The sequence below is a fragment of the Meleagris gallopavo genome, unplaced genomic scaffold (genome assembly GCF_905368555.1).
Source record: "Meleagris gallopavo unplaced genomic scaffold, MGAL_WU_HG_1.1 scaffold_2, whole genome shotgun sequence".
Classification (NCBI taxonomy): Eukaryota; Metazoa; Chordata; class Aves; order Galliformes; family Phasianidae; genus Meleagris; species Meleagris gallopavo.
In genome coordinates this window covers 109,342-134,681 of record NW_028147016.1, presented here as the reverse complement: position 1 = coordinate 134,681, position 25,340 = coordinate 109,342, and the positions used below count along the sequence as shown (strand labels likewise).

At 58.2% G+C, this 25,340-nt stretch overlaps 2 protein-coding genes across 2 annotated transcripts in view; both read right to left on the bottom strand.

The window, feature by feature from the left end:
* Window positions 1-686: 686 nt before the first annotated feature.
* On the bottom strand, window positions 687-21,554 carry LOC146542030 (uncharacterized). Its single transcript, XM_085215057.1, is given in 9 exon segments — window positions 687-697; window positions 1,079-1,388; window positions 5,593-5,878; window positions 12,920-13,021; window positions 13,282-13,371; window positions 13,413-13,484; window positions 13,803-13,820; window positions 13,822-13,929; window positions 21,466-21,554. Coding segments are annotated over 9 exon segments (1,086 nt in total).
* A 193-nt stretch (window positions 21,555-21,747) lies between these two features.
* The window catches only part of LOC146542029 (DNA-directed RNA polymerase II subunit RPB1-like), a 50,407-nt gene continuing 46,814 nt past the window's right edge, over window positions 21,748-25,340 (bottom strand). Inside the window, exon 15 of the mRNA XM_085215056.1 lies at window positions 21,748-22,058. Within this exon, the coding sequence (XP_085071182.1) occupies window positions 21,748-22,058 (311 nt within the window). The remainder of the gene's footprint in view (window positions 22,059-25,340) is intronic.

Here is a 25,340-nt window from a genome sequence, read left to right as displayed (position 1 = left end):
CCATCCCAACCTTATAACCCCCAATGCCTTCCCAACTCGCAGCCCCCTCCGTAACCCTGCCTTCCCACCCCGTAACCCCAAATGCCTTCCCACCTCACCATCCCCACCCCGTAACTGCCCACCCCACAATTCCACAACCTAACCCCATGACTTCTCACCACGTAACCCCCCCCCAAATGCCCCACAACCCCCCTGCCCCCAAAATCACAGACTGATAGAATCGTCTCTTCCAACCACGGAAACCAAGCGGGACTCGAGGATCCATCCTATCCATCTCCCCCGGCTGCCTTCCTTTCCCCCATCCCTTCCATCTCCCCCCGGACGCCTTCCTTTCCCCCATCCCACCCATCTCCCCCCGGCTGCCTTCCTTTCCCCCATCCCACCATCTCCCCCCAAAGTGCACCTTAAGGAGACCCCCAAGGACACCCCAAAGGACCCCCAAGGACCCCCAAGGACCCCAAAGTGCACCTTAAGGAGACCCCCAAGGACACCCCAAAGGACCCCCAAGGACCCCAAAGTGCACCTTAAGGAGACCCCCAAGGAGACCCCCAAGGAGACCCCAAAGGAGACCCCCAAGGACCCCAAAGTGCACCTTAAGGAGACCCCCAAAGAGGCCCCAAGGACCCCAAAGGGCACCTTAAGGAGACCCCCTGAGGACCCCAAAATGCACCCCAAGGAGACCCCCCCTAAAGAGACCCTGAAGGAGAGCCCAAAGCGCACCTTAAGGAGACCCCCAAGGAGGCCCCCAAGGACCCCAAAGTGCACCTTAAGGAGACCCCCAAGGAGACCCCAAAGTGCACCTTAAGGAGACCCCAAAGGAGACCCCCAAGGAGACCCCCAAGGAGACCCCCAAGGAGACCCCAAAGTGCACCTTAAGGAGACCCCAAGGAGACCCCCAAGGAGACCCCCAAGGAGACCCCAAAGGAGACCCCAAAGGAGACCCCAAAGGAGACCCCAAAGTGCACCTTAAGGAGACCCCCAAGGAGACCCCCAAGGAGACCCCCAAGGAGACCCCAAAGTGCACCTTAAGGAGACCCCCAAGGAGACCCCCCCCCCAAGGAGACCCCCCAAAGCGCACCTGAAGGACCCCCCCGGAGCGCCCTCACCTGGTTGCGCGCCGACCCCTGCATGACGACGGCGGGGCGCACGGCGAGCGGCGGCACGGGCAGCACGGTGCAAACCATCCACTCGGGGCGGGCGAACTTGGGGTCCATGCCCAGCACCAGGCACTCGTCGTCGGGGACGCGCTTCAGCACCTCGTGCACGCGCTCGGGGCTCAGCAGGATCTTCTTCTCCTGCGAGTCCTCGTTGACGTGCTTCCACTCGGCGTACAGCTCCAGCCCCACGCGCCGGATCCGCGGCTGGTAGCGCCCGCAGCCGCCGTGACCCTACAAGGTTATGGGGTCAGGAATGGGGTCATGGATAGGGTTACAAATGGGGCTGGTAGCGCCCGCAGCCGCCGTGACCCTACAAGGTTATGGGGTCAGGAATGGGGTCCTGGATAGGGTTACAAATGGGGCTGGTAGCGCCCGCAGCCGCCGGGACCCTACAAGGTTATGGGGTCAGGAATGGGGTCCTGGATAGGGTTACAAATGGGGCTGGTAGCGCCCGCAGCCGCCGGGACCCTACAAGGTTATGGGGTCAGGAATGGGGTCAGGAATGGGGTCAGGAATGGGGGCAGGAATGGGGCTGGTAGCGCCCGCAGCCGCCGTGACCCTATAAGGTTATGGGGTCAGGAATGGGGGCAGGAATGGGGTCAGGAATGGGGGCAGGAATGGGGCTGGTAGCGCCCGCAGCCGCCGTGACCCTACAAGGTTATGGGGTCAGGAATGGGGTCAGGAATGGGGCTGGTAGCGCCCGCAGCCGCCATGACCCTACAAGGTTATAGGGTCAGGAATGGGGTCATGGATAGGGTTACAAATGGGGCTGGTAGCGCCCGCAGCCGCCGGGACCCTACAAGGTTATGGGGTCAGGAATGGGGTCAGGAATGGGGTCAGGAATGGGGCTGGTAGCGCCCGCAGCCACCGTGACCCTATAAAGTTATGGGGTCAGGAATGGGGTCATGGATAGGGTTACAAATGGGGCTGGTAGCGCCCGCAGCCGCCGTGACCCTATAAAGTTATGGGGTCAGGAATGGGGTCATGGATAGGGTTACAAATGGGGCTGGTAGCGCCGCAGCCGCCGTGACCCTACAAGGTTATGGGGTCAGAATGGGGTCAGGAATGGGGCTGGTAGCGCCCGCAGCCGCCGTGACCCTACAAGGTTATGGGGTCAGAATGGGGTCAGGAATGGGGCTGGTAGCGCCCGCAGCCGCCGTGACCCTACAAGGTTATGGGGTCAGGAATGGGGTCATGGATAGGGTTACAAATGGGGCTGGTAGCGCCCGCAGCCACCGGGACCCTACAAGGTTATGGGGTCAGGAACGGGGGGCAGGAATGGGGCTGGTAGCGCCCACAGCCGCCATGACCCTACAAGGTTATGGGGTCAGGAATGGGGCTGGTAGCGCCCACAGCCGCCGTGACCCTATAAGGTTATGGGGTCAGAATGGGGTCATGGATAGGGTTACAAATGGGGCTGGTAGCGCCCGCAGCCACCGGGACCCTACAAGGTTATGGGGTCAGGAATGGGGCTGGTAGCGCCCGCAGCCGCCGTGACCCTACAAGGTTATGGGGTCAGGAATGGGGGCAGGAATGGGGTCAGGAATGGGGCTGGTAGCGCCCGCAGCCGCCAGGACCCTACAAGGTTATGGGGTCAGGAATGGGGGCAGGAATGGGGCTGGTAGCGCCCGCAGCCGCCGTGACCCTATAAGGTTATGGGTCAGGAAGGGGGTCAGGAATGGGGTCAGGAATGGGGCTGGTAGCGCCCACAGCCGCCATGACCCTACAAGGTTATGGGGGCAAGAAGGGGGTCAGGAATGGGGCTGGTAGCGCCCGCAGCCGCCGGGACCCTACAAGGTTATGGGGTCAGGAATGGGGCTGGTAGCGCCTGTAGCCACCAGGACAATACAAGGTTATGGGGTCAGGAATGGGGCTAGTAGCGCCTGCAGCCGCCGTGACCCTACAAGGTATGGGGTCAGGAATGGGGCTGGTAGCGCCCGCAGCCGCCGTGACCCTACAAGGTTATGGGGTCAGGAATGGGGCATGGATAGGGTTACAAATGGGGCTGGTAGCGCCCGCAGCCCCGTGACCCTATAAAGTTATGGGGTCAGGAATGGGGCTGGTAGCGCCCGCAGCCGCCGTGACCCTACAAGGTTATGGGGTCAGGAAGGGGGCAGGAATGGGGCTGGTAGCGCCCGCAGCTGCCGTGACCCTACAAGGTTATGGGGTTAGGAATGGGGTCAGGAATGGGGCTGGTAGCGCCCGCAGCCGCCGTGACCCTATAAGGTTATGGGGTCAGGAATGGAGTATGGATAGGGTTACAAATGGGGCTGGAAGCGCCCGCAGCCGCGGGACCCTACAAGGTTATGGGGTCAGGAATGGGGTCAGGAATGGGGCTGGAAGCGCCCGCAGCTGCCGTGACCTACAAGGTTATGGGGTCAGGAATGGGGTCAGGAATGGGGCTGGAAGCGCCCGCAGCTGCCGTGACCCTATAAGGTTATGGGTCAGGAATGGATTACAAATGGGGCTTAGGTAGCGCCTGCATCGCCGTGACCTTACAAGGTTATGGGGTCAGGAATGGGGTCATGGATAGGGTTACAAATGGGGCTGGTAGTGCCAGCAGCTGCATGACCCTACAAGTTTATGGGGTCAGAATGGGTCATCTATATGGTTACAAATGGGGCTGGTAGCGCCCGCAGCCGCCGTGACCCTACAAGGTTATGGGGTCAGGAATGGGGTCATGGATAGGGTTACAAATGGGGCTGGAAGCGCCCGCAGCCGCCGGGACCCTACAAGGTTATGGGGTCAGGAATGGGGTTACAAATGGGGCTGGTAGCGCCCGCAGCCGCTGTGACCCTACAAGGTTATGGGGTCAGGAATGGGGTCATGGATAGGGTTACAAATGGGGCTGGTAGCGCCCGCAGCCGCCGTGGACCCTACAAGGTTATGGGGTCAGGAATGGGGTCATGGATAGGGTTACAAATGGGGCTGGTAGCGCCCGCAGCCGCCGGGACCCTACAAGGTTATGGGGTCAGGAATGGGGTTACAAATGGGGCTGGTAGTGCCCGCAGCCGCCGTGACCCTACAAGGTTATGGGGTCAGGAATGGGGTTACAAATGGGGCTGGTAGTGCCCGCAGCCGCCGTGACCCTACAAGGTTATGGGGTCAGGAATGGGGTTACAAATGGGGCTGGTAGTGCCCGCAGTCGCTGTGACCTACAAGGTTATGGGGTCAGGAATGGTGTCAGGAATGGGGCTGGTAGCGCCCACAGCCACCCGGACCCTATAAGGTTATGGGATCAGGAATAGGGTTATAAGATCATTAATAGGATTGTTAACGGGTAATTAGTGGGGCCGGTAACGGGGCTGGGAGCATCTGCTGCCGCTGTGACCCCGTAAGGGTTAGAAGCTCATTAACGGGGTCGTTAATAGGGTCGTTAATGGTGTCGTGCATAGGGTGACCAATAGGGCTCCTAGCGGCAGCCCAGTGTGGCTCTATGAGGGTCGTTAACGGGGTAATTAGTGGGGTCAGTAACGGAGCTGGTGGCGCCTGTGGCCACTGTGGCCCTATAGGATCATTAATAGGACTGTTAATAGGGTCCTTAATAGAATCCTTAATAGGGTCCTTAATAGGGCTCTTAATAGGGCTCTTAATAGAGCTCTTAATAGGGTCCTTAATAGGGCTCTTAATAGGGCTGCTAGTAGGGCTGTTAACAGGGTCGTTAGTAGGGCTGTTAATAGTGCTGGTTAATAGGGTCGTTAACAGGGATGTTAACAGGGTCGTCAATAGGGCCGTCAATAGGGCCGTCAATAGGGCCGTCAATAGGGCCGTCAATAGGGCTGCTAGTACGGCTGTTAATAGGGTCGTTAATAGGGTTGTTAATAGTGCTGGTTAATAGGGTCGTTAACAGGGATGTTAACAGGGATGTTAATAGGGTCGTTAATAGGGTCGTTAATAGGGTCGTTAATAGGGTCGTCAATAGGGCTGTCAATAGGGCTGTCAATAGGGCTGTCAATAGGGCTGTCAATAGCGTCGTTAACAGGGTCGTTAATAGGGTCGTTAATAGGGCTGTCAATAGGATCGTTAATAGGGCCGTCAATAGGGCTGTTAATAGGGTCGTTAATAGGGCTGTCAATAGGGTCGTTAATAGGGTTGTTAATAGGGCTGTCAATAGCGTCGTTAACAGGGTCGTTAACAGGGTCGTTAATAGAGTCGTTAATAGGGCTGTCAATAGGGTCGTTAATAGGGCTGTCAATAGGGTTGTTAATAGGGTCGTCAATAGGGCCGTTAGGGGGGGGTCCATAAGGGGCTGAGAGCCCCTGCAGCCACCACGGCCATACAAGGTTACGGGCTCATTAACGAAGGCTGCTCATTAGCGGGTCTCCTCATTAACGGGGTCCCTCATCAGCGCCGCTGCGCCACGGCGGGCTTCTCATTAGGAGGGCGCCCTAACGAGCGGCTGTGCCAATTAAGGAGCGCTAATTAGCGGGCTCACCTTCTCGCGGCCCGGCTCGTCGCCCTCGTGCTGCTCCACCCCGAATTTGTGGTCCATCTCCTCCCCCCCCTCGCAGATGTTTTTCCCCTTGCACAGGTCGTAGACGTGGGTCAGCCTCTTCTTGGGCTGCCCCTTGGACTTGGCCAGGATGTCCTTGATTTTAGGGTTGTTCTGTAGGGACGGGGGGGGAAAAGGGGTCACCCCACAACTCCAGCGCTGGATCACCCCAAATCCACCCCCAAACCCCCCCCACGACTTCCAAGAACCCCAACAAGTCCCCATGTTTCTGAGATGTCCCCAAAACCCCACGCTTCCAAGAATCCCACCCCAAAAACCCCAAACCACCCCCTTTAATACCCCGATCCTCCACCTCCAGTCCGCCAACCCCCAAAACCCCAAACCTGTCCCCCAAAACACCACACTTCCAAGAATCCCACCCCCAAAACCCCAAATCAACGCCTTTAATACCCCCAACCCCTCCACTTCCAGCTCCCCAAAACACCAAAAGCCCCCAAATCTGTCCCCCAAAACCCCACACTTCCAAGAACCCCACCCCAAAAACCCCAAACCACCCCCTTTAATACCCCGACCCTCCACCTCCAGTTCCCCAAAACACCAAAACCCCAAACTCTAAGCCCCAAAACCCCAACTTCCAAGAACCCCATCAAGTCCCCACGTGTCCGAGATGCCCCCAAAACCCCACACTTCCAAGAATCCCACCCCCAAAACCCCAAACCACCCCCTTAATACCCCAACCCTCCACCTCCAGCCCCCCAAAACCCCAAACCAGTCCCCCAAAACCCCACGCTTCCAAGAATCCCACCCCAAAAACCCCAAACCACCCCCTTTAATACCCCGACCCTCCACCTCCAGTTCACCAACCCCCAAAACCCCAAACCTATCCCCCAAAACACCACACTTCCAAGAATCCCACCCCAAAACCCCCAAACCCCCTTTAATACCCCCAACCCCTCAACTTCCAGCCCCCCAAAACACCAAAAGCCCCCAAACCTGTCCCCCAAAACCCCAACTTCCAAGAATCCCACCCCAAAAACCCCAAACCACCCCCTTTAATACCCCGACCCTCCACCTCCAGTTCCCCAAAACACCAAAACCCCAAACTCTAAGCCCCCAAAACCCCAACTTCCAAGAACCCCATCAAGTCCCCACGTGTCCGAGATGCCCCCAAAACCCCACACTTCCAAGAATCCCACCCCCAAAACCCCAAACCACCCCCTTAATACCCCGACCCTCCACCTCCAGCCCCCCAAAACCCCAAACCTGTCCCCCAAAACCCCACACTTCCAAGAATCCCACCCCCAAAACCCCAAATCAACGCCTTTAATACCCCAAACCCCTCCACTTCCAGCCCCCCAAAACACCAAAAGCCCCCAAATCTGTCCCCCAAAACCCCAAACCTGTCCCCCAAAACCCCAACTTCCAAGAATCCCACCCCAAAAACCCCAAACCACCCCCTTTAATACCCTGACCCTCCACCTCCAGTCTGCCAACCCCCAAAACCCCAAACCTGTCCCCCAAAACACCACACTTGCAAGAACCCCACCCCAAAACCCCAAACCACCCCCTTTAATACCCCAACCCTCCACCTCCAGTTCCCCAAAACAGCAAAACCCCAAACTCTAAGACCCCAAAACCCCAACTTCCAAGAACCCCATCAAGTCCCCACGTGTCCGAGATGCCCCCAAAACCCCACACTTCCAAGAATCCCACCCCCAAAACCCCAAACCACCCCTTTAATACCCCGACCCTCCACCTCCAGTCCACCAACCCCCAAAACCCCAAACCTGTCCCCCAAAACCCCACACTTCCAAGAATCCCACCCCCAAAACCCCAAACCACCCCCTTAATATCCCGACCCTCCACCTCCAGTTCCCCAAAACAACCAAAACCCCAAACTCTAAGCCCCCAAAACCCCAACTTCCAAGAACCCCATCAAGTCCCCACGTGTCCGAGATGCCCCCAAAACCCCACACTTCCAAGAATCCCACCCCAAAAACCCCAAACCACCCCCTTTAATACCCCCAACCCCTCCACTTCCAGCCCCCCAAAACACCAAACCTGTCCCCCAAAATCCCAAACCAGTCCCCCAAAACCCCACACTTCCAAGAATCCCACCCCAAAAAGCCCAAACCACCCCCTTTAATACCCCGACCCTCCACCTCCAGTCCACCAACCCCCAAAACCCCAAACCTGTCCCCCAAAACCCCACACTTCCAAGAATCCCACCCCAAAACCCCCAAACCCCCTTTAATACCCCCAGCCCCTCAACTTCCAGCCCCCCAAAACACCAAAAGCCCCCAAATCTGTCCCCCAAAACCCCAAACCTGTCCCCCAAAACCCCACGCTTCCAAGAATCCCACCCCAAAAACCCCAAACCACCCCCTTTAATACCCCGACCCTCCACCTCCAGTTCCCCAAAACACCAAAACCCCAAACTCTAAGCCCCCAAAACCCCAACTTCCAAGAACCCCAACAAGTCCCCATGTTTCTGAGACGCCCCCAAAACCCCAACTTCAAAGAATCCCACGCCAAAAACCCCAAACCACCCCCTTTAATCCCCCGACCCTCCACCTCCAGTCCGCCAACCCCCAAAACCCCAAACCTGTCCCCCAAAACCCCACACTTGCAAGAATCCCACCCCAAAACCCCAAATCAACGCCTTTAATACCCCGACCCTCCACCTCCAGTTCCCCATCCCCCAAAATCCCAACCCCCCAAAACCCCAACTTCCAAGAACCCCATCAAGTCCCCACGTGTCCGAGATGCCCCCAAAACCCCACACTTCCAAGAATCCCACCCCAAAAACACCCAAACCACCCCCTTTAATACCCCGACCCTCCACCTCCAGTCCACCAACCCCCAAAACCCCAAATCTGTCCCCCAAAACCCCACAATTCCAAGAATCCCACCACAAAAACCCCAAACCAACCCCCTTAATACCCCCAACCCCTCCACCTCCAGCCCCCCAAAACACCAAACCCCAAACTCCAACCCCCCAAAACCCCAAACCTGTCCCCCAAAACACCAAAAGCCCCCAAACCCCAAACTCCAACCCTCCAAAACCCCAAATCTGTCCCCCAAAACCCCAACTTCCAAGAACCCCAACAAGTCCCCATGTTTCCAAGACGCCCCCAAAACCCCACACTTCCAAGAATCCCACCCCAAAACCCCAAACCAACCCCTTAATACCCCCAACCCCTCCACCTCCAGCCCCCCAAAACACCAAAAGCCCCCAAATCTGTCCCTCAAAACCCCAAACCTGTCCCCAAAACCCCACACCTCCAAGAATCCCACCCCAAAACCCCAAACCAACCCCCTTAATACCCCGACCCTCCACCTCCAGTTCCCCAAAACACCAAAACCCCAAACTCTAAGCCCCCAAAACCCCAACTTCCAAGAACCCCAACAAGTCCCCATGTTTCTGAGATGCCCCCAAAACCCCACACTTCCAAGAATCCCACCCCCAAAAACCCCAAACCACCCCCTTTAATCCCCCCAACCCTCCACTTCCAGCCCCCAAAACACCAAAACCCCAAACCTGTCCCCACATTTCTGAGACACCCCCAAACCCCACGCCTCCAAGAATCCCACCCCAAAACCCCAAACCACCCCCTTTAATACCCCGACCCTCCACCTCCAGCCCCCCAAAACACCAAACCTGTCCCCCAAAAACCCCACGCTTCCAAGAATCCCACCCCAAAAACCCCAAACCAACACCTTTAATACCCCGACCCTCCACCTCCAGTTCCCCAAAACACCAAACCCCAAACTCCAACCCCCCAAAACCCCAAACCTGTCCCCCAAAACACCACACTTGCAAGAATCCCACCCCAAAACCCCAAATCAACGCCTTTAATACCCCGACCCTCCACCTCCAGTTCCCCATCCCCCAAAATCCCAACCCCCCAAAACCCCAACTTCCAAGAACCCCATCAAGTCCCCACGTGTCCGAGATGCGCCCCCCAAAACCCCACACTTCCAAGAATCCCACCCCCAAAACCCCAAACCACCCCCTTTAATACCCCGACCCTCCACTCCAGCCCCCCAAAACCCCAAACCAGTCCCCCAAAACCCCACGCTTCCAAGAATCCCACACCAAAAACCCCAAACCACCCCCTTTAATACCCCGACCCTCCACCTCCAGTCCACCAACCCCCAAAACCCCAAACCTGTCCCCCAAAACCCCAACTTCCAAGAATCCCACACCAAAAACCCCAAACCACCCCCTTTAATATCCCGACCCTCCACCTCCAGCCCCCCAAAACACCAAAACCCCAAACCTGTCCCCACATTTCTGAGACGCCCCCAAAACCCCACGCTTCCAAGAATCCCACCCCAAAAACCCCAAACCACCCCCTTTAATACCCCGACCCTCCACCTCCAGTCCACCAACCCCCAAAACCCCAAACCTGTCCCCCAAAACACCACACTTCCAAGAATCCCACCCCAAAAACCCCAAACCAACCCCCTTAATAACCCCCAACCCTCCACTTCCAGCCCCCCAAAACACCAAAAGCCCCCAAATCTGTCCCTCAAAACCCCAAACCTGTCCCCCAAAACCCCAACTTCCAAGAATCCCACCCCAAAACCCCCAAATCAACCCCCTTAATACCCCGACCCTCCACCTCCAGTTCCCCAAAACACCAAAACCCCAAACTCCAACCCCCCAAAACCCCAAATCTGTCCCCCAAAACCCCACACTTCCAAGAATCCCACCCCAAAAACCCCAAACCACCCCTTTAATACCCCGACCCTCCACCTCCAGTCCACCAACCCCCAAAACCCCAAACCTGTCCCCCAAAACACCACACTTCCAAGAATCCCACCACAAAAACCCCAAACCAACCCCCTTAATACCCCCAACCCCTCCACCTCCAGCCCCCCAAAACACCAAACCCCAAACTCCAACCCCCCAAAACCCCAAACCTGTCCCCCAAAACCCCACACTTCCAAGAATCCCACCCCCAAAACCCCAAATCAACCCCTTTAATACCCCCAACCCCTCCACTTCCAGCCCCCCAAAACACCAAAAGCCCCCAAATCTGTCCCTCAAAACCCCAAACCTGTCCCCCAAAACCCCACGCTTCCAAGAATCCCACCCCAAAAACCCCAAAACCACCCCCTTTAATACCCCGACCCTCCACCTCCAGTTCCCCAAAACACCAAACCCCAAACTCCAACCCCCCAAAACCCCAAACCTGTCCCCCAAAACCCCACACTTCCAAGAATCCCACACCAAAAACCCCAAACCACCCCCTTTAATACCCCGACCCTCCACCTCCAGTCCACCAACCCCCAAAACCCCAAACCTGTCCCCCAAAACACCACACTTCCAAGAATCCCACCCCAAAAACCCCAAACCCCAGGTCCTGCACCTCCAACCCCCCAAAAACCCCCAAATTCTCACCTCCATCTCGCCAAACCCAACCCCAAAACCCCAAGCCCCCAACCACCACACCCTAAACCCCACCTCCCCCGCAAACCCATCTCCCAAAACCCCACCCCCAAATCCCCCAAAAAACCCCAAGCCCACTCCCAAAACCCAGGCCCCACAACTCCATTCCGCCAAGACCCCCAAATTCTCCCCTCCAGCCCCCCAAAAGCCCCAAACCCCACAACTCCAACGCCCCAAAACCCCAAATTCTCACCTATAGCCCCCCAAAAGCCCAAACCCCACATCTCCAACACCCCAAAACCCCCAAATTCCCCTCCAGCCCCCAAACCCATCCCTCAAAACCCCAGACCCCCCTGTCCCCAACCCCTAAAAAACCCCAACTCCCCAAAAACCCCAAATCCCCCCTACCCCTGAAAGACCCCCCTCAAAACCCCCAAACCCCCCCCCCAAACCCCACCTCCAGCCCCCCTAAAACCCCCACAACCCTCACCCAAAAACCCCAAAGACCCCAAACCCCCCAATAATCCCCATCCTCCAACCACAAACCCAAAAAACCACTCCCAAACAAACCCCCTACCCGTGAAAGACCCCCCCCCTCAACCAACCCCCAAGCCCCCCCATAACCCCACCTCCCACCCCCCCTAAAACCCCAACATACCCTCACCAAAACCCCAAAACCCCCAAACATCCCCACCTCCTCCCCCCCCAAAACCCCAAAACCCCCTACCCCTGAAAGACCCCCAACCCCCACACCCCAACCCCCCCATAACCCCACCTCCAGCCCCCCAAAAGCCCCAAACCCCACAACTCCAACACCCCCAAACACCCAAATTCTCCCCATCCAACCCCCCAAACCCATCCCCCAAAACCCCAGCCCCCAAACCCATCCCCAGCCCCTCCAAAACCCCAAACACCCCAAAAACCCCAAATCCCCCTACCCCTGAAAGACCCCCCCAAAAGCCCCCAAGCCCCCCCAACTCCATCTCCAACCCCCCCAAAACCCCACCTCCAGCCCCCCAAAAGCCCCAAACCCCACAACTCCAACCCCCCAAACCCATCCCCCAAAACTCCAACCCCCCAAACCCATCCCCCAAAATTCCAGACCCCCAAACCCATCCCCAGCCCCTCCAAAACCCCAACTCCCCAAAAACCCCAAATCCCCCCTACCCCTGAAAGACCCCCTGCGAAAGCCCCCCATCTCCACTCCAACCCCCCAACCCCCACCTCCTCCCCCTAAAACCCTAAACCCCCCTACCCCTGAACGACCCCCAACCCCCCAAAACCCCACCTCCAGCCCCCCAAAGCCCCAAACCCCACAACTCCAACACCCCCAAACCCCCAAATTCTCCCCTCCAGCCCCCCAAACCCATCCCCAGCCCCTCCAAAACCCCAACCCCCCAAAAACCCCAAATCCCCCCTACCCCTGAAAGACCCCCCTCAAAACCCCCAAGCTCCCCACTCCACCCCCAATCCCCCCCCAAACCCCACCTCCAGCCCCCTAAAACCCCACAACCCCCCCCAAGAACCCCTAAATCCCCACTTCGAGCCCCCAGTCCACTCCCCCCCCAACCCTGACCCTGACCCTAACCCTGACCCCAACCCTGACCCTAACCCTGACCCTGACCCCAAACCTAACCCTGACCCTAAGCCTGACCCTGAACCCGACCTTGACCCTGACCCCAACCCTGACCCCGACCCTAACCCCGACCCCAACCCCAACCCTAACCCTGACCACAACCCCGACCCCAACCCTAACCCTGACCCCAACTCCGACCCTGACTCTGACCCCAACCCCGACCCTAACCCCAACCCCGCTCTTGACCCCGACCCTAACCCTAACCCCGACCCTAACCCCGACCCAACCCTAACCCTAACCCCGACCCTGACCCCGACCCCAATTCCGACCCCAACCCTGACCCCAACCCTGACCCTAACCCCGACCCTGACCCCAACTCCGACCCCAACCCTAACCCTGACCCTAACCCCGACCCTGACCCCAACCCTAACCCCGACCTTGACCCCGACCCCGACCCGACCCTAACCCTACCCCGACCCTAACCCCGACCCCAACCCCGACCCCGACCCCGACCCCGACCCCAACTCCGACCCCGACCCCAACTCCGACCCCAACCCCGACCCTGACCCCAACCCCGACCCCGACCCCAACCCCGACCCCAACCCGACCCCAACTCCGACCCCGACCCCGACCCGACCCCAACCCCGACCCTGACCCCAACCCCGACCCCAACTCCAACCCCGACCCTGACCCCGACCCCAACCCTGACCCCAACCCCGACCCCAACTCCGACCCCGACCCTAACCCTGACCCTAACCCCGACCCTGACCCCAACCCTAACCCCGACCTTGACCCCGACCCCGACCCGACCCTAACCCTGACCCCGACCCTAACCCCGACCCCAACCCTGACCCCAACCCCGACCCCGACCCCAACCCTAACCCCGACCCCAACTCCGACCCCGACCCTGACCCCAACCCCGACCCTGATCCCAACCCTAACCCCGACCCCAACTCCGACCCCGACCCTGACCCCGACCCCAACTCCGACCCTGACCCCGACTCCGACCCCGACCCTGACCCCGACCCTAACCCCGACCCCGACCCTGATCCCAACCCTAACCCTGACCCCGACCCCGACCCCAACCCTGACCCCGACCCCAACCCTGACCCCGACCCTGACCCCGACCCTGACCCCGACCCCAATCCCAACCCCGACCCTAACCCTGACCCCGATCCTAACCCCGACCCCAACCCCAACCCCGACCCCAACCCCAACCCCAACCCTGACCCCAACCCCAACCCTGACCCCAACCCCAACCCTGACCCCAACCCCGACCCCGACCCCAACCCCAACCCCGACCCCAACCCCAACCCCGACCCCGACCCCGATCCCAACCCCAACCCTGACCCCGACCCCAACCCTGACCCTGATCCCAACCCTGACCCTGATCCCAACCCTAACCCTACCCCGACCCTGATCCCGACCCTGATCCCAACCCTGATCCCAACCCTAACCCTGACCCCGACCCCGACCCTGATCCCGACCCTAACCCCGACCCCGACCTTAACCCTAACCCTGACCCCAACCCTAACCCTGACCCCGACCCTGACCCCGACCCTGACCCCGACCCTGATCCCGACCCTGACCCCGACTCCGACCCTGACCCTAACCCCGACCCCAACTCCAACCCCGACCCTAACCCCGACCCCAACCCTAACCCCGACCCCAACCCTAACCCCGACTCTGACCCCAACCCCAACCCCGACCCTGACCCCAACCCCGACCCTGACCCCGACCCCAACTCCGACCCCGACCCTAACCCTGACCCTAACCCCGACCCTGACCCCAACCCTAACCCCGACCTTGACCCCGACCCGACCCTAACCCTGACCCCGACCCTAACCCCGACCCCAACCCTGACCCCAACCCCGACCCCGACCCCAACCCCGACCCCGACCCCAACCCTAACCCCGACCCCAACTCCGACCCCAAAACACCCCCAAAAAGGACCCCAAAAAAAATTGACCAAAAATGGGGGCCCCCAAAAAAAACCCCCCAAAAAACCCCAAAAAAATGACCCTGGGGGGGCACAAAGGGCCCCAAATCACCCCCAAAACCCCAAAAAGGCCCAAAAAAAACGACCCAAAAAGGGGGGCCCAAAGGGGCCCAAAAAAAGGGACCCCCCCAAAAGGCCCCAAAAACCCCCCCAAAGGGGGCCAAAAAAAAGGCCCCCCCCAAAATGGGGGCCCAAAAAGACCCCAAAAAAAACCCCCCCAAAAAGGGGGCCCCCCAAAAAGGGCCCCCAAAAACGCCCCAAAAAATGGAACCCCCCTTTAAAAAGGGCCAAAAAAGGGGCCCCAAAAGGAATCCCCCAAAAGGGGGCCCAAAATGGGACCCCCAAAAAACCCCCAAAAAGGGAATCGCCCCAAAAAAGGGGCCCAAAAAAAGGGGGGGGCCCCCCAAAGGGGCCCCCAAAACACCCAAAAAGGGCCCAAAAACCCAAAAAGGGGGTCACCCAAAAAGGGGGGGCCCAAATGGGGGCCCAAAAAAAGGGAGCCCCCAAAAAGGCCCCAAAAGGGGCCCCCCCCAAAAGGGGACCTAAAAAAAACCCCCCAAAAAACCCAAAAATGGCACCCCCAAAAAAAAACCCCCCAAAAAGAACCCCCCCCAAAAAGGGGCCCAAAAAGGCCCCCCAAAAACACACCCAAAAAAAAAACCCCTTAAAAAAGGGCCAAAAGGCCCCAAAAAGGAACCCCCCCCAAAAAGGGCCCCCCCCAAAAAGGACCCCCAAAAAAACCCCAAAAAGGGAATCAACCCAAAATGGGGACCCCCCCAAAAATGGGGACCCCAAAAAAACCCAAAAGCAGCCCCAAAAAGACCAAAAAAAACCAAAAAGGCCCCAAAAAAGGGACCCCAAAAAAAAGGAACCCCCCAAAAGGCCCAAAGCCCCAAAAATGGAATGACCCAAAAAAGGGGGCCCAAAAATGGGCCCAAAAAAGGGAGCCCCCAAAAAAAGGGCCCAAAAGGAAACCCCCCCCCAAAGGGGGGGCCCAAAAAGGCCCAAAATGGGAACCCCCCCAAAAAGGGGGGCTCCCAAAAAAAGACCCAAAAAGGCAGCCCCCCCAAAAAAGGGCCAAAAAAAGGCCCAAAATGGGAACGACCCAAAAAAGGGGGGGCCCCCAAAAAGGGGGAACCCCCCCCAAAAGGGCCCAAAATGGAGCCCCCCCAAAAAGGAACAAAAAAGGGGGGGGCCCCCCAAAAAAAAACCCAAAAAGGGGGCCCCCCAAAAAGGGACCCCCCAAAAGGCCCCAAAAAAGGCCCCAAAAAGGGGGGCCCCCCAAAAAAGGGCCCCCCAAAATGAACTCCAAAAAAAGGCCAAAAAAGGCCCAAAAATGGCCCCCCCCCCCCAAAAAGGCCCAAAAAAAAACCCAAAAGGACCCCCCAAAAGGGGCCCAAAAAGGGACCCCCCCTCCTTCCCCAACCCAAACCAACGGCCCCAAATGGACAATTTCCCCAAAAAAACCCCAAAAAAGGGGGTCAAAACCTGGGAAATTTTGGGGGGGGGGTTTAAACTGGGAGCCTTTTGATCTTTTTTGGGGGAATTAATCTTGGGGGAAATTGGGGCAAATGGGGGAAATGGGGATTTTGGGGGGAAAAAAAGGGGCAAGGGAGGAATTGGGGAATTTTGGGGCAGACCAGAGGAATTTGGGAAAAAGGAGGGGAAATTTGGGCAATTTTGGGGGGAAAAAAGGGGAAAATTTTTTTTGGAAAATGGAAATTTGGAATTTTGGGGGAGACGAGGAATTTTTTGGGAATTTTGGGGGGGCCAGGAATTGGGAAATGGGGGGAAATTTGGGAATTTTGGGGGAGACCGAGGAATTTGGGAAAAAAGGGGAAAAGGGGCAAACCAAAAATTTGGGGCAAAGGGAATTGGGGAAATTTTTTGGGAAAGAAGGGGAATTTGGGGAATTTTGGGGGGATGAAAAATTTGGGCAATTTTGGGGAAAAGAAGGAATTTTTGGGGAATTTTGGGGGAACGAAGAAAATTTGGAATTTTGGGGGAACTGGGGGAATTTGGGGAAATTTTGGGGGGAGACCGAGGGAATTTGGGGAATTTGGGCAGAGGGGGAAAAGGGAAAAAGGGAATTTTTGGGGAATTTTGGGGGGGAAAAAAAAATTTTGGGGGAAGGGGGGTTTGGGGGAAATTTTGGGGGGAAAACCAAGGGTTTGGGGGGCAATTGGGGGAAAATGGGAAATTTGGGGCAAAAAAGGGGAAAAAATTTGGGGGGCAATTTTGGGGGAACCGGGGAATTTTGGACAAAATGGAGGAATTTGGGGAAAAAAATTGGGGGGGAATTTTTGGGGGGAGAGCGGGGGAATTTGGGGGAAAAGGAGAATTGGGAATTTTGGGGCCTGGGGGGAATTTTGGGGGAAAATTTGGGGGGGAGACTGGGAATTTTTGGGAATTTTGGGGGGAATTTTGGGGAAAAAGGGGGAATTTTTGGGAAAAGGGAATTTTTGGGCAAAATGGAGGAAAATTTTGGGGGAATTTTGGGGGGAAATGAAAAAATTTTGGGGGGAATTTTTGGGGGAATTTGGGGGGACCAATTTTGGGGCAATTTTGGGGGAAATTTGGGGGGGCCTCATCGGGGCAAATTTGGGGGAAAAAGATGGAATTTGGGAACTCGCGAAGGGGGGGATTTGGGGGAGTTTTGGGCCGTCTGAAACAATTAAAAACCCCCTCCAAGGGGGGGAAAAATTTGGGTAAAAATTCGGGATTTTAGAAAAAAATTTGGATTAATTTAAATCACAATAAAAAGAAGAAAATTCGGGCCCCCACTCACTCCCCGAATTGGGGGAATTTGGGGAAAGTTGGGGGCCATTTTTGCTTTGGGGCTTTTTCACCCTTTTGAAACGGGAAAATTGCAAAAAAAGGGTCGCTTTGGGGATTGGGTCATTTAGGGGGGAAGTTTTTGGGGAAATGACGGGGAAATGGGGGGAAGGGGGGAAATCTGGAAACTCGGGGGAAAAATTTTGGGGGGCCCCCTTAAAAAGGTTTGGGGCTTTTTGGGAGAATTTAGGGTTCTGAAAGCATTTGGGAACCCAAATTTAAAAAAAATTTTGGGGGAAATTCCCGGATTTGTGCAATTCCTAGAAATTCTGGATAACCCAAAAAAACAATTCAGGCAACGATCTTTGGGTCCCCTGGGGGGATTTGGGGGGAAATTAGAGATCGATGGGATTTGGGGAATTTTGGGGGAGACTTTATAAATTTTGGGGCCAACAGAAAACAGGAATAATTTGCAACAAAAACGGGGAAAATTTGAGCCTTTTTGGAGAGCTTGGGGGCCGCACCGGGGAATTTAATAATTTAATTTTAAATTTAATCACGCTTGCGCAGAACTCCGCAGGCAATTCGGGAAACCGGGGAAATTGTAAAAATGGGGCGTTTTCACCCCTTTTTTGTAGAAAAAAAAAATATAAAACTTGAATCATTCCATAAACGGGTTGTTCACGGGGGAAAAATAAAGGGCATTATGGGTTTGGGGGGCGATTTGGGGAATTTTGGCTGGGGGTCGGGGGGCATTTGGGGGCATTTGAGGGGGGTAGGGGTTTTTGGGGTAATTTGGGGAAAACTCTGAAAAATTTGGGGGAAATTTTGGGAAAAAATTTGACAGCATTTGGGAAACGTGGGGTTCCCCCAGAATTTGGAGAATTTGGGGACGGGTTCTGAACTTTGGGGGGAATTTAGGAAATTTTCCAAAAAATTGGAAAAATTTTTGAAAAACTCGGAAATTCTGGCAAATTTTGGGGGAAATTTCTATAAAAGTTTCCCTTGAGCTGCGGAACTATCGATTTTGGAATTCCACAAATTTTGGGGCATTGGGCGTGATCCTTCAATTTGGGCATTTCCACCTAAATCGGGCATTTGGGGGGGGATTTCAAGTTTTGGGGGCAACTTCGTGCAGATTTGGGTAATTTTGGGAATCTCGGGGGGGGGCAGGAAACCGATGAATTTGGGGGAATTTGGGAGAATTTCCTCTTTTTGAAACTTTTTGGGCAATTCAGGGGAATTTCACACCCTGGGATCGCTTTGGAAAACCCGAAGCGCTCTACCCACTTCCAGGACTTTCGGGGTTTTTTGGGGGGTTTTCTGGCATTCTGGAGAAATTTCTGAAAAATTTCTGGACAACTTTGGGATAATCCTGGAGAATTCAATTCGGGGCTAAATTTTGGGGCGACCTGTAAACCGAGAAATTTTGGGGCGACTGAGGGTTTTGGGGATCGTTTCAGAAATCTAACCCCTAAAAAACTGAGATTTGAGAACACTAGGCTTCCTAAAACCCCAAATCACCCCCTCCCATTCACAACAAAAAACCCAAAAAAAAACCTTATTTTGGGGGAAATTTGGGGGGATTTTTGGGGGGTTTTGGGGGTTATTCCGACATTCGGGCTCCTTTGGGGGCACTTGGGTTTTTTTTTTTGAGAGCATTTGGGGTGTGGTCTGGGCCCCCCCCCCCTCACCCGCAGGTCTGGGGAGCGCCCGGGTTTTCTCATGACGCCCTGCCGGGGGTCCACAGCCCCCCCAAATTTGGGCCCCCCCCTCTGGGTCCTCGGGTACCGGGTGCCCCCCTCCCACCGACATCCCTTTTTGGGAAGGGGGGAAAAAAAAAAGGGTCACCCCCCCCCCAAATCCCCAAACTCATCCCAAAACCCCCCCCCCCTCCCCCCAACCCACCGGGGGCCCAGTTTCCTCCCCCCCCAAATGAACCTAAAGATTCCACACCTTCCCCCCCCGCAGGACCCTGAAGGACCCTAAAGGATCCCCCCCCAAAGGGTCCCCCAAAAGGGCCCCAAAGCCCCCCCCAGCCCCAAAGGGGCCCCCAAAAGACCCGAAGGGCCCCCTCCCCCAAAGGGCCCTCTAAAGGTCCCCCTCCCCCAAAAGGGGCCCTAAAGGCCCCCCCCCCCCAAAGGGACCCCCTAAAGGACCCCCGAAGGGCCCCCCCCCCCCCCAAAAGGGCCCTAAAAAGGGCCCCCCCCCCAAAGGGCCCCTAAAGGCCCCCCCCCCCCAAAGGACCCCCTAAAGGACCCCCCAAAGCCCCCCCCCCCAAAGGGGCCCCCCAAAGGACCCCCCCCAAAAAGGGCCCAAAGCCCCCAAACCCCAAAGGACCCCAAAGGACCCCAAAAGACCCCCACCCCAAAGGGACCCCCAAAAAAAACCCCCAAAAAGGGGTCCCCCCCAAAGGCCCCCACCCCAAAGGGGCCCCCAAAAGGCCCAAGGCCCCCCCTTTTTTTCCCAAAGGGACCCCCAAAGGACCCCCACCCCAAAGGGGCCCCCAAAACAATCCCAAAGCCCCTCCTGTCCCCAAAAAACCCCCCAAAAGGACCCCCCAAAGCCCCCCCACCCCAAAGGGACCCCCCCCCCCCAAAGGCCCCCCCCCCCCAGAAAAAAAATTTCCCACCCCCCCCGGACCCCAAAAATTTTACTCCACCCCCAAGAAAAAAACCCCAATATTCCCTCCCCACCCCCCCCACCCCCTGTGGGACCCCAAAAATTTTTCCCCCCCCAAAAAAGGCCCCCCAGAGTTCCCCCCAAAAAAGGGACCTAAACCCTTTCCTAAAACACCCTTTTTAAAAAATTTAAAAAACCCACAGATTGCAAAACACCCCACAAGCAACCCCCCCCCCCCCCCCCCAAAAGAGATCCACAGGATTCCCATAAATCCAAAGACCCCCCAAAAACCCCAAAAAACACAGCAACCCCCACCATAAAACCCAACCCCCTCTGCCAACCCCCCCCCCTCCTCCCCCCCCAAAAAAAACCCCCAAAAAAACCACAGGGGAGTCCATCGGACCCCCATGGGGCCCCACCCCCCCCAGGCCCCCCCCAAATTTAAAATCCCAAAGACCCCCCCCAAGGAAACCGAACGCCCCTCACCCCCCCCCCCCCCCCAAGACCCCCCCCCCCCTCCCAAAAGGGCCCACACCCACTAAAGGGAAATCCCCCCAGGCCCCCCCATAAAAACCCAGACCCCCGGGAAAACACCATAATAACCCCACCATGGCCCCCATAGGGCTAAAAGCCCCCCCCCCCCCCCCCCCCAAAACCCACCCTCCAATAGCACCCAGGAACTCCCCCCCCCTTCCCCCCCCCCCAAATGGCCATCACAGAGCCCAGAACCCCCCCAAACCCCCCAAAATCCCCCCAAAAACCCCAAAAACCCCCCCAAAAACCCCCCCCAGTGACCTCCGTGGGGCTCAAAGTCCCCCAAAAACCCACCCCGGGAAACCCCCCTGGGCCCCCCAAGGCACCGCAGCAAACCCCCCACAAGTGACCCCCCCGGGCCCAAGCCCTTTCCCCTGCCATCCCCCAAAAAAACCCCCAGGACCCCAAGGACCCCCCCTCCCCCCCCCCCGGGAAACCCTAAAAGGGGCCCCAGAGACCCCCACAAACCAAAAACCCCCCCCCGGGTAGGGCTAAAACCCCCCCCCCCAAAAAAACCCCCCAGGCCCCCCCAAAACAAATTCCTCAAATCCCCCCCCCCCCCCCCCCCGGGGACACCCAAGACCCCCCCAAAAACACCATGACGACCCCCCAAGCGCCCCCCATAGGGGTCCAGAGTCCCCCCCAACGGCCCCCAAAACCCCCCTCCCCCCCCCCGCCAGAGACCCCCAAAGTCCCCTCTAACACCCCCCCCCCACCCCCTCCCCCTCCGACCCTCGGGCCGCACTACCGCCCCCCCCCTGGGGGGGGCGCTTTTTCCCGGGGGGGCCCAACGGCAGGGGCGCGTGCGCAAAACGCCCCTCTTCCCCCCTCCCCCGCCGTCTCCCTGTTTTTCCCCGGGCCCGCCCCTCCGCCCCGGGGCCCCCCCCCCCCTCCCCACCCCTTTCCCGGTCCCGCCCCGGGCCCCCCCCCCACCCCCCCCCGCGCTGTAACCATCTCATCGGGCTGAGGATCCCGAACTGCACCCGCTTGATGGTGCGCAGCGGGCACGCGCTGCGCCCGACGGCGCTCCCCCCGTGCATGGCTCCCCCGGGAAAAGGGGCCCCAAAAGACGCCGCCCTACAGCTCTACCCGCGACCACCCGCTAACCGGTTTAACACTCCCGCGCCCGGCAAAAGCCCGTAACACCGCCGCCCCGGACCCCCCCCCTTTTTCCCTTTCCCGGGCCGGGGCGCCCCTCTCCGCGCGACTGAGCTCAACCCCCCTCCCACCGCCTTATATAGCCTCCTCACTGGGGGGGGCGGGGTTTAACGCAGGGGGGGCGGGCCAGACCCGGGCTCCGCTCTTTTTCCCGCCCGCCGCGATGGGCGGTTTTGTTGAGTTTTCGTGAGAGGGCGTGGCTTTTCCCCCGGGGCCCTTTTTCCCCTTTTCCCCGGGTTTACGAGCGTTTTCCGGAAGTGGCCGGGGAATTTCCGAGCGGTTTTCCGCTTTGAGGCCCCACTCATCCCCGGGCCCTTTCGGGGGGCGCTGTGTTCGCCTTTGGGGGGGGCCCCCGGGGACCTGCGGGGAAAACTGAGGCTTCGGGCCTGTGCGGAGCGTTGGAAGAGAAAGGGGGGAAAAAAATTTTGGGGGTAAAGGTGGGGGGGTCCTAGGGGGGGAAAAAGGGGGGTTTGGGGGGAAAAAAAGGGGGATTTTTGGGGGGGGGGAAAAAACCCCCGGGGAAAAGGGGGGTTTGGGGAAAAAAGGGTTTGGGGAGAGAAAGGGGGTTTTTTGGAATGGGGGAAATTTTGGGAAGAGTGGGGGATTTGGGTTTGGGGGAAAAGGGGTTTGGGGGTAGAAAGAATTGGGGGGCAAAAGGACAAATTTGGGGGGGGAAAAAGGGGTTTGGGAGGGGAAAAAGGGGGATTTTAGGGGGGAAAAAAAAGGGTTTTGGGGGCAGGGGGATTGAAGGGGAGAAAAGGAATTTGGGGGGGGAAAAGTTTGGGGGGGAGGGGAAGGGGGGGGGGAGATGAAAAAATGGAAAATTTGGGGGGGGTTTTGGGGGTAGAGGGGGGGGTTTGGGGGTTTGGGGAACAAGGGGGGGTATTTGGGGGTCACATGGGGGGGTTTATGGGGCTTTGGGGGAATTTGGGGAAAAAAGGGGGGGCAATTTTTGGGGGGGGGGGGGGGGCATGGGGGATTTAGGGGGGAAGAAGGGGTGTTTTAAGGGGGGCGGGTGTTTTGGGGGTTTGGGGGGAAAAGGAGGGGGTTTAGGGGGCACAAGGGGGGGTTTTTGGGGATCACGTGGGGTAATTTTTGGAGCACGGGGTAATTGGGAGAACAGGAGGAGCCTTATGGGGCGTGGGGGAATTGGGGGGGACGGGGGGGTTTAGGGAAGAGGGGGGGGATTGAGGGGGGGCAAGGGAGTAGATTTGAGAAAACTGGGGGGTATTGGGGGAGCGTGGGGGGTATTTAGGGGGCGTGGGGTATTTTAGGGGACAGCATGGGAATTTCGGGCACGTGGGGGTGTTTAGGAGGGTGGGGGTTTGGTGGAACAAAAAGGGGGGGTATTTAGGGGGGGGGCCCGGGGGATTTAGGGGGAGCCCCGGGGGCCGTTCAGCAAAACCCCCTGGGGGCATTCATTTTGCTTTGGGGGGGTTTTTTGGGGGTGTATTTAGGGGGAGAGGGGGGTATTTAGTGGGACAGGGGGAGTTTTTAGGGGGCGCAGGGTATTTAGGGCACACTGGGGGGGGTTAGGGGTTTCATGGGGGTATTTAGGGGGAACGGGGATTTTTGGGGGCAGGGGGGGTATTTTAGGGGAACAGGAGAGGTAATTTTGGGAAGGGGGGGGGGGATTTGGGGGACCGCTGCGTTTTGGGGGGACTGGGGGGTTAAATTTTGGGGAAAAAGGGTTTTTTTAGAGGGACAGGGGTTAATTGCGGGGGATTTTTGGGGGCAAAAAGGGGGGATTTAAAGGGGCCCCGGGGGGGGATATTTAGGGGAAAGTGGGAGGATTTGAGGGGACAGGAGGGGTGTTTAGAGGGCACATGGGGTTTTAGGGTGCACGAAGGGATTTTCTGGGGGCAGCAGAGCACATTTGGGGGGCACGGGGGGGTTTTGGGGGGGACTGAGGCATTTGGGGGGGCCCCCCTGATAAAATTTTGGGCGTAAAAGGGGGCACTGAAGCCCTCTTTAAAAGGGGGGGGGGGGTATTTAGGGGCACGGGTTTTTTAGGGGGCCCAGGGTGTATTTGAGGGAACAAGGCGGGTATTTTTGGGGGACGGGGGGGGGAAATTTTGGGGACGCGGTATTATGTAAAGGAAGCAGGGGGAAATTTTGGGGAAACGGGGGAGTTTTGGGGGGGGAGGGAAGGGGGATTTAAGGGGCACGGGAGAGGGTTTTTGGGACAGCGGGGGGGGCTTTGGGGGGACGGAGCGGTTGGGGGGTCCTTCCCCTTCCCCCACGTCACCCCCCCAAACAAAAAAGCAGGGGCCCTTTTTCCCGACATCCCCCGCGCCCGGGGGCTCTGACTGTGGTGTCACCAAACCCCACCTGGCCCCCCCCGCCGGGGGGGGGGGGGTGGGGGGCCCCTCCGCCTGTTTTCCCCTCCCAAGGGGGGGGGGGGGACTGTACAACACACACACACGCGCCCCCGTCCCCCCCCCCGCTGTGCGCCGCGCAAAAGGCAAACCCCGTGTGGTGGGAATCGGTTGTGACGCCCCCTGTTGTTCAAACCCCACTCTTTTGGGGGTGTCCCCTGTGTCCCCTCGGACCCCCAGTTGGGGTCCCCTCGGAAACCCCCAGTTGTGTCACCTCACCAGCTGGTGGGGTCACCTCACACCTTGGGGTCGTCCTGTTGTGTCCCCTTGTGCCCCCATTGTGTCACAGGTTTTTGGGCCCTCTTACTGCCGGGTTTGGGCACCTTTTTGCATCCCCCCCACGCCCAAATTTTGTCACCCCCTTATGTTTACCTCTTGGGGGCACCTCTTGTGTCCCCTCCTACCCCGGTGGGGGTCCATTTTTGTCCCCCCTTTGTGTCACCCATTGTGGGCCCTGGTTCATCCCCTTGTGCCCCAGGGGACTCCGGCCCGTGGCCCCACTTGTGTCCCCTTTCCCCCCCGGTGACATCCTGCTGTGTCCCCAAAATTGTGTCCCCCCCTTTCCCCCCAGGTGACATCCTTTTGTGGGCCCCCCCCTTTGTCCCCTTTTCCCCCCCGGTGGAAACCCCGCGTTTTCCCCCCCCTTTTGTCCCCTTGCCCCCCCGGTGACATTTTGTTTTGTCCCCACTTTTCCCCTTTCCCCAGGGGCATTCCCCGCTGTGTCCCCCAAATTGTGTCCCCACCCCTGTCCCCTTTTTTGGGCCCCTTGCCCCAGGTGACTCCCCGCTGTGTCCCCACTTGTGTCCCCCCTTTCAAACCCCCCTGACATTTTTTTTTCCCCAAAATTGTGTCCCCCCTTGGGGCCCCCGGTGACACCTGCTGTTCCCCCCTTGTTTTCCCCGCCCCCCCGGGGACAAAAAGCTGTGGGGGCCCCCTTGTGTCCCCTTGCCCCCCGGGGAATCCCCCTGTGGCCCATTTTTTCCCCCTTTCACCCCCGGTGACATCCTGCTGGTCCCCCCTTTTTCCCCCCTTTCCCAAAACCCTGGCAATTTTCCCTTTCCCCAGTGCCCCCTTTTTCCCCAAATTTTTGTCCCCTTTCCCCAGGGGATCCTGCTGTGTCCCCCCCCTTTTGGGGGCCCCTTTTTCCCCGGGGACTCCTGCTGTGTCCCCATTTTTGTCCCCCCCCCCCAGGGGGGTCCTTGGGGGCCCCCTTGTGCCCCTTTCCCCCCCCGGGGGACATCTTTTTTTGGGGGGCCCCTTTTTTCCCCCCTTTCCCCGGGGGGCATCCTT